At 50.1% G+C, this 17,015-nt stretch overlaps 1 protein-coding gene across 1 annotated transcript in view; it reads left to right on the top strand.

Annotated features, from left to right (window-relative positions):
- The window catches only part of LOC8053829 (LIM/homeobox protein Lhx1), a 221,651-nt gene that overhangs the window by 129,742 nt on the left and 74,894 nt on the right, over positions 1 to 17,015 (top strand). The window contains exons 4-5 of the mRNA XM_042290760.1: positions 8,577 to 8,690; positions 11,103 to 11,530. Of these exons, the coding sequence (XP_042146694.1) occupies positions 8,577 to 8,690; positions 11,103 to 11,530 (542 nt within the window). The remainder of the gene's footprint in view (positions 1 to 8,576; positions 8,691 to 11,102; positions 11,531 to 17,015) is intronic.

Genomic DNA, 17,015 nt, shown 5'->3' with positions numbered 1-17,015 from the left:
TTGAGTATACTCTAGGATGGGGCATAAAAGGCAACGAAGGTAAATACAACGGCACAATGCCAGTACACTCTGACGGGCGAAGGCAAGTTGGACTGCTGCCCTTTATTTGTAGTTCGAAGAGAAGTCCGCAGACGGTGCTCGTTTCACGGTTGAGGCAGTGACAGACGGGCCTATGAGCCCACACCCACGATTGCCTCCGATTCCTTTTCTACATCGCTAGCACACACACAAACACACCGCGGTTCACTTGGGACTAGCCACAAGTTTATGACGTACGGGCTGTATTCAGATGGCGGAATTCCTGAAAAGAGACAAAATCCAGTGGCCCCCATCCCATCAACGCTACATCTCCCAGGGCGCGATCGCTGTCCACACGCACCCGGCCGCGCGGCGCGCACAACCCCGTCGTCGTCGAGCCAACTCGCCACGAGACAGAGGCCCCATCGCCGCGCCAAAAAAGAAAAGGCCTCCAAGAAGGGAGAGTGTCCGTATCAGCGAAAGGCATCTCCAGAGCCAGACACGCGTACTACTACAACAACAACAACTACGACGGCCAACGCCGCGAAGCCAAACCGACCGATCCGGAGGAAAGGAGGGTTGGGGGGTCCGTCCGGCTGGCGAGCGTGCAGGCGAAGGAGAGCATGCAGGGGGCGAGCGCAGCCGCACCGGCCAACGCCGCCGGGAAACCGGCCCATCTCTCCTCCGGGCCGTCCCCGGCGGTGCAGCGGAGGCACAGGAGGCGCTTCATAAATCTCCCGCGTGACCCGAGGAGCAGCCGGAGAGGAAGGGAACGGCGATTTCCCCCGGGGGCACCGGAAGAGGAGGGAGGGGGGTTTCGGCCGGCCCTGGTGCCCGGGAGGAACACGGCTATGTGGGACGACGACGATGCTCAGCAAGAAACCAAAGAAGAAAAGTGCCGGGCAAAAACAAAAAAGGAGGTGGTTGTGTTTGAGCGCGTTCGGAGGAGAGCCAGGTGACTCTCTCGGCGAGCAGGCAGAGAACGGAGCGGCTCCGCCTCGTTCTGACGTTTGGAGAGGCAGGCTTGCTCGATCGCTTGGACCGTGCGTGACGTCGCTAGAAAAGCGTAATAGGGTGCGAGGTATTTCATCGCGTGGGGAGCTATTTACCGACGCGAATGGCTACCGGCAGAAATTGAGATCACACGCTTCGGCTAATCACGTACAAAATGTTTGACGTATTCTCATTTTTTTCGAACTCCAAGGAAGTTACGCGGAAAAGGAAAAATTTTGAAAGGAAATGAACTCAGCGCGAAGTTTACCTCATCCTTTTACCCCACCGCAAAACTTTTTTTGCGGTGGAGTTAAAAATAGAGTAAACTTTTTTTTTTTTTTTTTTACAACGATGCAAGGGCGGCGAATACGCAGTATTCTGAATTTTATTGCTCTCCTGGATGCTGTTTGGTTTTTAAAACTCAAGTGCGGAGATATAAAACATTGTCATGTCTACTTGGTGTCAGTTTATATCCACGATCATCCGACCGACTGATACTCTGAAATGTAACACGCATGTAACTGAATTAGACCATTCGCATGAGAGCAGCACATAATCCGGCCTATGTACGGGCGAATAAACACGCGGATGAGAGGTAATGCGTGAAATGTGCCGACACACGGAAGTAATGATGCAGTATAGCAAACCAGGAAACGAGAAAAATTTTGGAGGCGAGCCATAAATTGCAGGGAGCGAGGAGTGCGCCTCCATCAGTTCACCAACAATTGCGTTGTATGAAAGCCGAGATATCATACTTAAGTCGGTGTGAAGTGACTGGCTCGTTTACGTCCCTGATGTAGTACATAGTAGTCGCCAACAGCCCAAGGAACGCAGGGCTTGGCTCATCAGGTCCACGCTCCTTGCTTTCTGATTCGAGGAGCTCTTATCGCCCAATGCCGCAATCTGATTGGTTGCGCAGCGATAATTTGACGCTCGGGGGGTGGCTCTCCATGCCCTGAGAGGGACGACGACGAAGTGCTCTAACCAAAGACGTCCAATCTTCCATTCCTGGTAATTTTTCGTATTTTTTACCTTCTATTGCGAAAATCTCGATCAAATATTAACGGGCAGTTTTTCTAAACTCAGTGTGCCTGACAAAGAAATCAAGCAGACCGCCGAGATCTCTTTTAGAGAAAACTGCAGCCTTTTCCGCTGCTATCGTTCCATGTGAACGAACATGGAAGCTGCCCAAGCGGGCGTCCCTGACGCTGCTAATACAGCACTAAGCATAACTCCTGAGCAGCATCAAAGGAACGAAGCACGCGTAACGTCGCAACCAGATGATGGGCACTCTATTTGCTCCGATGGTTCCGTTGCATCGTCGACTACAGACATCAACTGTATGGAACAAGACGACGATACCGGAGGTCCGTATCAAGAAGTTAGATCAAGAAAGAGAACTCGGCGCAACAACTCCAACTCCAGCTCGGAGACAATAATCCAATCAAAAGCCACCGAAGAAGGGCTCACTGTTGTGTTCGCCCCTGCGGATACTGAGACGTTAAAAACATCCCTCAGTAGTGTGAAGCTCTCAAGAGCTCTAGAAAACTCCTGTCCTGAGGGCATTCACGAGGTTCGCTTTAACAGCAGATTGAATGTCATCGCAGTTGACACCAGAAATGGTGAAGCTACAAGAACTTTGCTCAACTTGAAGGCTCTCTGTGGAATTCCGGTGATGTCATACTCTCCACTGGCTGGAGCAACGGTGAACGGAATGATTCAGGACGTCGACAAAGAGCTTTCTAATGAGGAGATCACCTCGCATCTCAGGTCCAATATTAACGTTGGTGCCGTCCGACGCTTAGGGAAGTCTAGCACAGTCAAAGTCACCTTCCGGGGCAAGATTCTGCCAACCCATGTTCTTCTTTTGGGGCATGTACGCCATCCCGTCCATCCTTTTCAAGAAAGGCCCATCCAGTGCCTTAACTGCTTTGGATTCGGACACAAGCGAGTGACCTGCAAACGCCCCAAAAAGTGTGAACATTGTGGAAAACCACATGAATCAACAGACATCACATGTCAATCAATGCCTGCCAAATGTGTCAACTGCGGCCAAGAACACGAAGCTACAGCACGCTTCTGCTCGAAGCGAAAGAAACTAGGGGAGATCCAGGCGTACTCAAAATCCAACTTGGTGGGATTTCATGTCGCAAAATCCGCCTTGGAGTACGATGAGCTCTTCCCGGAGATGAAATCTACTCAAGCAGGCAGCAATGCCACGAAAGAACCGACTGTCACTGAACTTAAGAATTCAGGAGAGCGAGACATGGAAGAAACTTTAAAAGATGTTACTACATCATCGCTATTCACTACGGTCGTCAAACAAACAAAACCTAAAAGTCAAGCAACTAAAAAAGATTGCCAGGGTTCAAGTCCACACGAAAAACAAAAAAGCAATATGCCGGCTGCATCAACACCTCAGGAATCCCAGACCTTTTCTGCACCCACCACTCAGCCGCAACCCTGCCATTCGAAGGACACAAATGCGCAACCAAAAACTTCCTTTGGAGACAGTTCACCTGAATGGATGTCTTTTGTCAAGGCCGCAGTCAAAATCGCTCTCAGCCTACTTAAAAGCATCGAATCAACCTGGGCAAAGACACTTACTACCATAATCCAAGCAGTGCTCCCTCTTCTTGAGGGATGCTAGGGTCATCTTCTACTCAAATTAAGGGTTTTACCACCAGTACTTCAGTGGTGTCCGCAGGAGCTACCATACCCGACACGCCCAGTCGGGTAGACACCCTCAGTAGAAATGGCAGAGCCCGCTTATGGCAGAGCAACGCCGAGCGGCCATAACTAGAGTCTGGCAATGGAACTGCCGGGGGTACCGCAACAAACGTGGGGCCCTAGCGCAGTACATTGCCGGACTCGACAAACCCCCCGACATAATAGCACTCCAGGAAACTGGAACCGAGACACCCTCACTTTCGGGCTACAAGGTGCTTGTCCCTCGCATATGCCAGCGCGTGGCAGTCCTAGCAGCAAACCACGTAAATGCTCGCATGCACGAACTCAGCGACGAGAGCATAGACCACGTGCTTATAGAAATTATTCCCGAGAAACGCCACTGGCCCTCGTTCTTTATTCTCAACGTATACAGTCCGCCACGCAACAGGCACGAGAATTTTAGCAAACTGTTTGCGCGCGCGCTTAAACTTGCACGGAACCAGCTCCTCATAGTAGGCGACTTTAACGCGCCGCACTCGGCCTGGGGGTACACTCGCTCTATGGCCAAGGGCACCCGACTTTACCACTTAATCTGCCAACAACGCCTCTCTATCCTGACCGACCCGGAGCAGCCCACGAGGACGGGCAACAGTGTTACCCGCGACACGTGCCCGGACCTCGCGCTGACGAGATGCGAACGGTGGTCGGAATGGTCAAACCTCGAGGTGAACCTGGGAAGCGACCACGCCATAGCCCAAGTGGACATCGCCGTCTCGCCAGGAAAAAAGTTCCTCCGGAAACAAGCCCTGACAGACTGGGACAGGTTTCGTGCAGCACGCACGGCCACACACAGCGAGCGAGAGCACGAGGATGCTTCCCTTGCCAGCTGGACCGAGCGCCTAGTGTGCGACAAGAACACCTATACGGAAACTCTCAACCTGACAACAGACACTCCCGAGGTGGACAGGCACCTGCTCCACTTGTGGGAGGCAAGGCACGGTCTGATCAAGCGCTGGAAGCGCCAGAAGCTAAACCGCAAGCTCAAGAAACGGATCGCGGCAATCACGACGGAAGCGCTCGAGTACGCAACCCAACTGGCGCTTTCCAACTGGAACAAAAAGTGCACCGATCTCCAGGGAAAACTGGGGACCAAGGACGCGTGGCAGTTCTTGCGACACCTCCTGGACCCTAGCAAAAGTAAACGCAATACCAGCCAGAACCTCCAGAAAATTGTGCGCGACTTCCCCGGCACCAACCAGGACCTCCTCGAACAGCTCAAACTACGGTACATCGGCTCGTCCCCGGACGAGGTGTATCATGACTACGAAGGCAAGCCAAACCCAGAACTCGACGTCCCCTTCAGCTTCGAAGAGGTATGGAGCGCGCTTCAAGACCTGGGCCGTAATACGGCACCTGGCGAGGACCGCGTCCAAAACACGCTGCTTCGTAACCTAGACGCGGGATCGGTTCAGACCCTCTTAAAACATATCAACCAGGTATGGGAGAACGGCGAGCTCCCCAATGAGTGGAAACACTCGGAAATTATCCTAATCCCCAAACCTGGGAAGGAGCTCTGCCTCGACAACCTGCGACCAATCGCCCTCACGTCCTGCGTGGGAAAGCTGATGGAACGGGTCGTCCTCAAACGGCTGCAGCCACAGATGGAGGAAACGGGCGTGTTCTCGCACACCATGTTTGGTTTTAGAGAGCACTTGTCAACCCAGGACGTCATGCTACAGCTAAAAGAGGACATCCTCGACCCCATCTCCAGGACGACGACCCAAGCGGTGCTCGCCCTGGACGTCAAGGGAGCTTTTGATAATGTGGGCCACCAGCTAATCCTCCGAAACCTGACAGTCACCAATTGCGGTTCCAGAATGTACAACTACCTGCGGGACTTTCTACGGAACAGGACAGCCACCATTGGTGCAGGTGACCTCCGCACGGACGTCATCAACACCCCCAACAGGGGCACGCCGCAGGGGGCGGTGCTCTCGCCAACCTTGTTCAACCTGGCAATGAGCGGGCTGCCCCCGATTCTGGAACGCATCCCGCACATCAAACACTCTCTGTACGCGGACGATCTCACAATTTGGACCGTGTCCGGGTCTGACGGACAGAAGCAGGACGCACTTCAGGCGGCAGTCGACAAAGTTCAACGGTACTTACGCCAGGGTCACCTGCATATCTCGGCAGCCAAATCGGAATTGATCCTAGTCTGCAAGACGCCAAGGTCCCGCCGCAACTCGGAGCCCAGAGACGAGATACAAGTCTTCCTGGTCGACGGCTCTCAAATCCCCGTGGTTCCGCGTGCCAGAATCCTGGGTCTCCACCTCCAGGAGGACGGAAAGGCGACCCATACCCTCACACTCCTCCAAAACCAAGTCACCCAGATTCTACGCATCATGCACCGGGTCGCCAGCCGGCGGCACGGCCTCAGGGAAGACGACACGATCAAACTGGTTAACGCCCTGGTGGTGTCGCGCATCATCTACGCCACACCCTATCTCAATCTCACCAAGGGAGACGAGGACAAGCTAGATGTCCTCATACGCAAAGCGTATAAGACGGCCCTCGGACTCCCCCCGTACACCTCCACAGAGAAGCTACTCAAGCTCGGCGTCCACAACACTTTTAGGGAGCTGGTGGACAGCCACCTTGCCACTCAGCGAGACCGACTCGCCCAAACCCCTGCGGGCAGAAAGGTTCTAGAGTCACTCAAGATTCCCTTCCAATGGGACAGAGAAGAAACCACGGCACCCCTCCCGAGACACATCTGGAGCCAAATCAAGGTGCACGCGATCCCCCGCAACATGGACCCGACGCTCCACGCGGAACGCCGCAAGGCTCGGGCAAGATTCTACCAAAAGGCGTATGGCAAACGGGCTGATATCCTGTACACAGACGCGGCCACATATGCCTATCAACGGAATGCAGCGGCAATATGCGTCGTGGATGGAACTGGGAGAACCCGAATCACGGCGTCGCTGCGCACGTCTAATACGACCATTGCAGAGGAATTCGCCATCGCCATGGCCATTGGGCTCGGAAAAGATCACGTCACCATCATGAGCGACTCACAAGCAGCACTGCGTCGCTTCCTAGCAGGCCGTGTCTCGCCGAAGGCACTCAAGGTCCTCACCCAGAGAGACCTACAGGGCTTCCCCACAGTGGAACTTATATGGATCCCAGGACATGACGAGGTGAAAGGCAATCGGTGTGCTGACACCGAGGCCCGAGCATGCACCCTCCGGGCCGCTCCTCCCGCCGCGTCACGACTAGGGCTAGGTGCATACTTTATTCCGGTGCCAAACAGGTACTCCGAAATCAGGGCCTACCATCGTGGCCAGAGGCGTGAATACCCGCCGCCACACAAAAATCTCAGCAGAGAGGACGCGGTCGCTTGGCGCCAGCTCCAGACAGGAGCGTTCCGCAACCTAGCTCTCTTGCACAAATTCTATCCTACAAGCTACAAAGCCGAATGTCCGCACTGCGGGCAATATGCTTCCTTACTACACACCGCGTGGTTTTGCACCGCTCACCCTAACATCGCCCCCTCCCACCCTGATCCCACTCCTGAAAACTGGGAAGCCGCACTGCTCAGCTCGTCTGCTGCTGACCAACTAAAGTTGATCGAGCGGGCGAGGCTGACAGCCGACAGCGTTGGAGCCCTGGACTAAGGGAACCACCCAGAGACCAATATACAGGCATAATAAAGTTTATTCCTCCTCCTCCTCCTCCTCCATGCCCTCCGCTTCCAAAGTTGGCAGTGACTAACACATTTGTAGTTTCGTAGGCTTTTTTTTTTTTTTTTATCGTAAGTCGACGTTTGGTGTGTCTGCATACGTTTCTTCGAGTTGTCCCTCGTCATCTCGCCTCAGTTGTTTTCTTTCGGTTATAATCGAGAATCGTCTTCGCAACTCGCGAGAGCCTTCGTATGATACCTGTCACGTAAACGTTCGTCACACTTTTTTTTTTTTTAGCTGCCTTTTTTTTTAAATTGAACTGCACTTTAACCTACCTTCGTCTATGAACGATGCGAGGCCGTATCTGAGTAGTGTAGATGACTTATTTTTCGCGGGCTCAATATTTCCCGATTTAGGTCAAAGGTGAGGTTTTCTGATAATTCGCGGGTTCTAACTTTCGTGACGCGGTGGGATCTCAATATGGATTCCAATGTATTTACATTATACCGAAATCGTTGGCGGGACCTATCTACGATTCGCGAAATTCGTAAAAATGAGGTTGTTTACAGTATTACATATTTTATTACTTAATGTTTCCGAACCACTTTAACCCTTTTTCTTCTTTTCTTTTTATTGATGAATCGCTTACATTTATATAAGAGAGGAACGCATAACATCAACCATGAACGCTTGTTTTCGAATGAATCACTCGTTTCATTTCGGAACCTCCGGGAGTGTCCCGGAGGAGTTCTACATTCTCTGTTTACCTTTAAAACCCGACCGCAGCTGGCGCTATACAATTCAATCAAGACAATCGAGCTGCGCAAAAAAAGAAAAATGCATCGTTATGGTGATTATTGCCTTTGCATACGTTTCCTATCACAAACTACAGCCATCACGCACAGTAAATGCGCTGCTATCTGCACTTTTTTTTTCTCTGGGGGTGGAAAGGGAGGGGGCGCAATTGGCTCATCGAGGGATAATAGGAAGTTTTAGGGAACTGTTTTCGCACATCCCATACGGATACGATGTACCCTCCGGTAGGGGCTGCGCGTGCGCGAGTCTTCTGCTGTAGCGCATGCGCAGATCGTACCGGAGAGCCCATCGTCAAAAACGTCCAACAATCGTTGCCGGCGACCGCCAACTGGTATTCCGAGTCTCACCTCTCACTCGCTGTTTTTCTTTTTTTTTTTTGTTTCTCCCCCGCAGGTTACGTGGGTTATTGCGGTGGCGTGGGAGCTGGCCCGGACAAGGCTCTCAAGCCTCAGTTCCCGGCCTGGGGTCCACCGCTCAGGCCATGCCACATCCCGCCACCGTACGCAAGTAAGCCCGCCTCTTTTTTCTACTAATCCCCGTCACTGATCTCCCTAACCCCTTCATTTCTTTTTCTGACTTCGACCGAAATGTTCCTAAAATGGTACCGATTTGAGTACAGAAAGAGGTGAGTCGAGTCGGGGCAGATCGGAACGGCAAAAAAGGGCGGGAAACGGCAAAAAAAGGGCGGGAAACATTAAAATAATATCATGTGGCGTTTTTTTTTTTCGTTTGCGAATCTGTTTTAAGCAGTTAAAACCTTAAAAAACGCAAGCCGTTTTTTTTTTTTTTTTTTACTTCGGCGTTTTTATAGTCAATGCCGAAATCTGTTTGAAGCGATAAACAGATGCGCGGTGCTGACCACACCCTAAGTTTCTTAGAATATCGATAACTACATGCGGTGTTCATGGAGTTTGTTCTGATTGTACAAACTTCTGGAGCGTCTCCCTCATGAAACTAAAAACAAGCAAGGGCCTCTCGCTGACTATGTGCATACCCCATCACTACGGTTATGCACGCATCCATCGATGTACCAATATGTGATACGATCAATCAATCACCCCATCGATCCATTCGCCTTTGCCGTCCATAGGGCCGTTTCAAACGCTGAATTGACACCTTCTGATCATTAGTCATCCCTCGGATTGGTGCGAAAAAGATCGGTTTTAAAGCCTCTTGTGAAGGCATAGGACCGGCTGAATTGCTGCGCAGCCGGTCCTAAGCTGTCGCGGAAGGCTTAAAAGCCGGTCTTTCTCAGTAGGTCGTAGTTAAACGCAAGTGTGTAAACGGGCCCTTATACTATTTCTGGATACGTGCTGAGAACGGGTGTCCGTCGTATTCATTCCACGATACCAGTGGCTTAGCCAGAAGTTATGTATATATATATATATATATGCGCAAAGCTCCCAGTGGCGGAACGCGATGATAATATAATCATCCGCGTTCAGCAACAGCTAGCCTTGTACCTGCTCCACGAGCGGTAACTTTAGTGCACTATACTACGCTTCTCACGCGCTCAAAGTCTCTCGGAACATTTACTGATTGAGTGATTTTCAATGCCGCTCAGTAAGTTGCTAATTGGAACCATATGTCTATTTTCACTGATGAAGAAGTGTATTCACGAGTTTGAATTAATTAGCGAATAATCGCAAAGATTAGCCACCCACCTAATGTCCCCCTGGCCGTATAACTCACCTGCACAAACCGCATAAGTGTAACTTTCACGGTTTCTTTTAAACAAATGTGTGAAGATATATATATATATATATATATATATATGTATATATGTAGAACTGCAAAGAAAAGAAAACCCTTGGTGAAAACAGCAACAACGGACGGTTTATTCTTCGACGTTTCGTCCGGAGTCCGACGTAAACGTCAAAGAATAAACCGTCCGTTCTTGCTGTTTTTACCAAGTGTTTTATTTTCTTCTCAGTTGTATACCCACGCCTTCGGTCCCCCGCCACCATGCCCGTTGTATATAAGGGCTCGCCAAGGCGACATGTACGATCTTGAACATTGCAAAAAGCAACACAAGTAGAATGTGTGCATTTGCTCATAGTGTTCAGTGTGGCTTTAGGCACGTAGTCGAACTTAAATCGAGTGGTTTAAGCCCCAAGTACACGCACACAACTTTACTATATCGTAAAAAGTTTTTTTTTTTTTTTTTTTAGTTTTTGCTTTATAGTTACATCTACGTTGCTTTGCTTTATTTCTTCCTACGACAAAGCGCAGTCGAAGGCTCGAAAACACATACCAATACATGGAATCATCTTAAAAACGCAAGTTACGGGACATGTACTGTATCTTAGAACACGTATAGAAAGATGAACGTATGACGTGGCTCCCCAAAGCTTTGTAGCTTTCGGAATCAAGCGCTACCCTAACGTTCCCTCAGATTTGCACCTTTTTCATCCACTATTTGCAATGGCGCGTTGTTCGTGCAACGTCTCACAGATGTTCCGCACTGGTAGTCCTCCCTACAATCTTCATTTGAAGATAATTCTTATTGCAGACACAGAGGTATCTAGATTAGGGTCTCAAAAATAAAGGGATAAAATGGACGTGGCTGCATTGGTTAAAATAACCACCGAGAAACAAACGAGGCTACAACAGTTCGGCAGAGAATTAGAACATCGTAGGTTTTCGAGTCGTACGTTTGTTTCTCATTCATTGGTACCGTCTATGAGGTTCATAGCAAGGCGAATTTGTGTCCAATTGTTTTTCTTTCAACGCTTTGCTCGCCCTAGCCCTCTACCTGACCAGGCCCCAAACTAGACCTCAAGTAACATTGTCTCTTTAAAACTTTCGCACGTTTGTTTCTCATTCGTAGTGTGTCAGGTTCACTGTAAGGTGTGTCCGACTGTTCCCTTCGCCTTCGTCCTGGCTGACCAGACCCCTGTGTTCTCCCTCCCCCCGCAGTGCTGGGACCCACGGGCTCCCCGGGCGACGCGACGCTCGACCTCGACGACCCCGCGGACGGGAGCGCCCCGGACCCAGACCTCCTGCGCGACCAAGACAGGGACTCGAGCGTCGAGCGCGAACTGCCCCCGGCCGTCATCTCGCCGTCGTCGGCGTGCGGCGGCGGGGGCCCGACCAAGGGCGGCAGCGCGGGGGGCGGCGGGCCCCGGCCGGACTCCGGCGGCGGCGGGTCGGGCCCCGAGGGCGCGGGGGGCCCGGGCGCCGGCGACGAGGCCCAGGGTGGCACCAAGCGCCGGGGCCCTCGTACCACCATCAAGGCCAAGCAGCTGGAGACGCTCAAGGCGGCCTTCGCCGCCACGCCCAAGCCTACCAGGCACATCAGGGAGCAGCTGGCGCAGGAGACGGGACTCAACATGCGAGTCATCCAGGTGCGTGAGACTGAGTGTATACTTGGCAGGCTGCCCCTCATTGTCTGGCTGGCAGCCCGCCCGCAGGGAACGACACGGGGTTGCTGTCTCGGGTGTATGCGCCCGGGATCTCGGTGGCCATGCTCCTGCACTAAAGTTTCATTATAAAAGCTCCGCCGCGTGGCAGCTAAATAGCAACCGCTCCGAAATTGCAAAAACATGTCGTGAGATAACCCTATGCTGGCGTGGAACGAACGAAGGTGTGGCCTGGTGCTTTCATGACACTGGGGTTATCACGTCCCAAGGAATGCTTTGCGGAATCGTGGGAAATGTTCTATAAGGATGACTCCATGATACAATAGGAAACTTTTTTGAACGCACGTAAAATAAGAGATCAATTTTTTTTTAAGTATATCCCATATTGGGTACATGTGCTCAAACTAAGTTTAGCGTTGTGCCTTGGAGCTACTTTTTACTCGCACCATGTCGAATTTCCCCCGATACGGACACACAGATGGCCAAGGGTGCAAAAACGTGCACCAAGAGACGGCGCTGTCGTGCAGAGAGGGGCGGCTCCACCTGGTTACGTGCTAGTCGCCCATAGACCATTTTATTACTCGTCCTCCGCGAGCCGCCATGTTTGGGTCGAACAACGCGGTCTGCACGTGCGCAGAAATTGCGCTGTTCTGCGCAACATTGGGCGCCGCGCATGCGTCCACAACTCAACGACTCGACATTTCTTTTCTTTTTTTTCTACTTTTTTCGTCCGCGGGGGACGTGTATTGGAGAGGATGCATACCCCGCGACTTCGACTCGTATCGTGCTTTAATCCCCGTTACTCCGTTGTACATTTTCGCCGGCAGGGCCGCGGACGTCTTCGCTGCATATTTCGACGGGCGCGCGAGCACCCCCGTTTCCAAAAGTCGCGTCTTTTTTCCATGGGATGGCGTCGCGACTCATCTGAAGTTGCCAACACGCACTCGCCGCGGACAAGCTATGCTTTTTCTGGCGACACCTATAGAATAGTCAAAACCCGCGAACATCCACCTAAAAGAGAAAAGGCCTGCGAATGACGTCATCGATAGGGGATCTCCAGCCCGCCCCCAAGCGGCAAAACCTGCCAAAGCTCGACGAGAGTACGCCGCAAAGAGGCAGACCCGCGCGTCTTGCGTCGGCGTGTTCCAGGGCCCACTTCTGAGACTCTGCAATCCGCGGAGCGCAAGTTCGTCTGCTTTTCTTGCAGCGACTGTGCTGATGTCAGAACGCCGAGCTCTGATTGGCTGTGATTGAAGAATAGTGGCTAGACCTCAAAGCAAGCTGTCTTGAGGTCTACCCACCATCCTTTGATCAGAGCCAATCAAAGCTCGGCGTTCTGACATCAGCACAGTCGCTGCAAAAGAAGCAGACAAACTTGCGCTCCGCATACGCACAGGCGGCAACGCTGAGTCGAGCTAGGCGCCGCTGCGGGAATCCACAAGTATCGACGATCTGATGGGGGGCCAAGGCGCAGGCCAATTGTCTTCTAGGCGGTACTGTCCAAACCCGACGCCGAGCGCGTCCCTCGAAGCATTGACTGGACTCGAGGGCCAGTCGAACGCGCACGCAGCACCCATAACCCACGGTGTAAGTTAGTGCCCACAACCCAATCTGTGTCTGCGCTCCATCTAGCCGCAGGATCGCATCAAAGTGCTATACTGTACACCGGCTTTTGTTTTATTATTAATATTATTATTCTGGGTGGTGTTGTTGGCCTTGCGGGGATGCTGCTGAATTATTTATTCACCGGCTCTCCGGTCACGGAGAACGGATCCGACACGGTTCGTTCAAGCGAGACGCGATTTGCTATAGACACGACGACGGAGCCAAATGTATTCCAACCCGCTGAAAAGAAGCGAAGAAATCCATACTCTTCGCCTCAACGTGTGCGATGGACTCCCACCAAATGCTACTGGCAGCCAGCTCCAAGTTTATGGGAACGGCGCACTGATACGCTCGTCGTGGCCATGTATCGCGTGATTTCTAACTGGTTCGTTATAAGGTCTAGTGACCTACAGATTGCGCCATAGTTCTTTGTAGGGCGAGACAACGTATATACTACTTTCACCCTCAACTTAAAGGAGCTGTGCAACGATATTCAACTGGAATGTTTTTCTCTCTACACGAGCTGACTGGCACACCTGGGACTCAAGGACACTCACACGCAACGCCATTGGCCAAGAAAGTCCTTTGTTGCGGCGTAATTTCAAGGACAAAAGCGATCATTTTCATTCAATCTCTCCTTTGCAAAATTTGATGACGTAACTCGGGGATCGCAGTACACCCAAGTGACGATATTTGAATGCGGTTCATAGATTGGACCCCACCATTGCGTGGGCACTCGACTTGGGCTCGTGACAATTGCTAGCTCGAGAAGCATTCGGATTGTGACCCGTGTCCAATCGCTGCAACGACGACAATAGCCGAGCCATAACAATGTCTGGAACTTGGCGCGTGTCCTGCGCTTTGCCAACCCCAGCGCGTGGCTATGATCGACACTGGCGGCATATAATCGGCTCCAGATCACGTGGCCGCTTGTTCTGGCTGCGAGTTGAGGGGGTGAACGCTGCTCGTTTTTCTTACATTTTTCTCTGGGACTTCTATTGCGTGGGGTGAAAAACGAATGCGTGTTTCATAGGTCATTAACGTTAGGGATCCGTTTTAAGCGGTATTTGTGCACAGTACAAAAATTGTTGCATCGCTCCTTTAAGGTGATACTGCACTCAATGGCACGCGAGAGCTCGAGGTCCCTGCTACGAAGCGTTCTTCCGCAGAACGAGCGCTCGCGCTAGAAATGGATGTCTCAAAGCCAGGAGCGCGGGCTACCTCGCCCTTGTAGCTTTGACTACGCTCATCAAATTATCCAACTTATCAGCCGCTTTTTTTTTTTTTTTTTTGCTTGTTTGAATTTTGTTTAAGCTTAGAAGGTCTACTGGATGAATATGAATTGTTCAATAGGACATTATAATATTTCTGTCATTCAGTGATCCGGGTTAGATACTTTTGGAAATGAAACATATGCGCATGTCGGATGACACTTAATGGTCGAGGCTTGAGCTTTCTACATCAAAGCAGTTGCCGACAGTATGACTTTAATTGTCTGAATTTACATTGCATTACTTGGTTGTTGTTGTTTTTTTTCTCCGTTCGCGGGATTCAGCCTTAATAAGCGGGTGCTGTCTCGCGGTAAGCCACACCGTTTGAGTATCGCAATTTATATAAACGACCGTAATTCCTGTTGTCTGATGAGTAAAGTGTATGCCCAAGCTTGTCGTGATATAAAGTGACACGCTTTTGGGAGGTAACTGTAAGCGGGCCCGCAGTCGGATAATGAACACTCGTTTATTGTATCGACTAGTATAGAATAGTGAACACGTGAAAGAACATATGTCACATGTACAGAATTGGTTGGCCGACGTGACGTCGACATAACACTGCTCTTGCCCTCTTTGTGTTCCTGAAATAAGAATCTCAATGGTGACAACAATAACCACGCACATCGAATATCCAAGCTATTCAACCGTCCACACGTTTAAAACAAAGCGCTAGTTTGTGCAAAAAGCACGTGTGCTATGTCATAAATGCATTTGTCTTTTTTTACATAATTCACTTTTCAAAATGTAGGGTAAGGTGGGGTAAAATGAAATTCGGGGCAAAACGCGACAATCTCGCTTCTGTGACGCGCATGTCAATGACGCACGAGTCTCCTGATTGCTCCTGAGCCATATTTTTTTTTCTCCCGGTGTCTAGGAGGGTTCAAACGCATAAAAGAAAAACAACGAGGGCTTGATATACGCGAGAGTGACACGAAGAAAGCTCTTGAAAATGTCAAGCAACAGCGTCACTCCCTTCCCACTGCTGCCACCCTTTTTGGCGTACCAAATGATGCGCTTCAAAGGCATTGTTTCATTTGGCCCCACAGGGTGGGAGAAAACGATACATTGTGTGACTTTGAGATATTGTAGCTTTGTTTAGTATTTCTTTGGCTCTAGTTAAGTAATATTTACTTAGCATAGAGTCTATAGTCATCTAAAAATATCCCCATGCTGTGACTTTTTTTTTTTTTGTTAATATCCGAGCAAATAGAAAAAATACCATTGAAATAAAAAAAATTGTCTCATTTTGCCCCACTTAAGCCTTTTATTGAACCATTAAAAGCTCCTGGGAGAGCTTCGCTCGAGAAGGCCCTCGTTTAGAGAATTATGCAGCCACAGCATTACGCGCTCCCACTAAATCATTTTAGTCCCTTAGCTGCTACATGAAGAAGTGTTTACACTTAGTGCTGACCTGAACTTAAGGCTTCTAATCATCTCTTTTGTTTGTGTGAAGCGCCAATATTCATCGCCTTCATCGCTTGTTCCTCGCCTCGCGGCGTCACCGCTTCCGCAACACATTCCCTCATCAAAGGCTACGGCCATCTTTCCCGTGCTTCATCATCCTTCTCCGCGTATAGGTAGGCTTTGAGTGCCGACAGGCGTATTTTGCAGCAAAACCAACTTCAAATTTCGCAATTTTTTTTTTTTTTTTTACTTTTGTGCGAGCAACTTTTACGGGGTAAACCGTTTTGAGTATGCATTTCAGGAGTTTTGGCAGCATCAGCTTAAGAACATGCTTCATGATCGCGACCGAAGGGTCGTTCCAATCGAGTACTATAGGCGCTTTGCAGCAGCTGTGCATGGACGCCGCCATAACTGACCTTCAGTTTTTGTTTCCTCTTATTTCGTTTATTTCACTTCATCTTTAGTATAGCAGGTCAGGTTATTGCCACATTAGATTCAACTGTGTCCTTTTCTAAAGCATCGGCCTTTGTAGAGGATCGTCAACTACCGTTTCAGTTGCTCGGCATCTCGGTAAGACAAGAGAAGGTCAGCAATGGCGGTTGTAATTTGGCATGTGTGTAAAGCGTCTATATAAGATCACAAGGAAGGCTTTCGTGCAGACCGCAATTGGCCGACTATGGCGTTGTACTCCATCGGCGTGGTATTAAATTTTCGAAACACGGTCATTTCACACAAACTTCAAGAATACGTTCATAACACTTGTTTGTTTTGTTTCGTGTGTTCGAAGTGACTTTAAAAACGCGCAGGCAGAGGAACAAGAAAAGAAAAAAGCTCTGACAAGCAAAATGTCTATGGAGTAGCATGGAGAGAAAAACAAACAGTTTGCGCGATACGCTTCCGTAATTTGCGTGATACGCTTCCGATTTAAAAACAATTGAATTTAGAGGCAGTCAAAAACAAACGTCGTCATTGTGAGACATATTTATGTGTCGTAGCGTGATCAGAAAAAAAATAAAAGGATGGTTGAATTTTAAGTTTGTGCGTCCGGTCCGTACTTCACAGTCTCTTGTGCTTCGTATACACAATCTCCGTTCAAAAAGAAAACAAAGAAACACTAAACTCTTCAAAAACTTTACGCTGCATTTTTTAGCTCATTTTTATATTTATCTTTATTAAAACGAAACGTAACT

This window comes from Ixodes scapularis, unplaced genomic scaffold (assembly GCF_016920785.2).
Source record: "Ixodes scapularis isolate PalLabHiFi unplaced genomic scaffold, ASM1692078v2 PGA_scaffold1__304_contigs__length_218370807, whole genome shotgun sequence".
NCBI classification, from domain to species: domain Eukaryota; kingdom Metazoa; phylum Arthropoda; class Arachnida; order Ixodida; family Ixodidae; genus Ixodes; species Ixodes scapularis.
The sequence above is the reverse complement of the archived record's forward strand: the minus strand, read 5'-3'. Positions and strand labels throughout refer to the sequence as shown.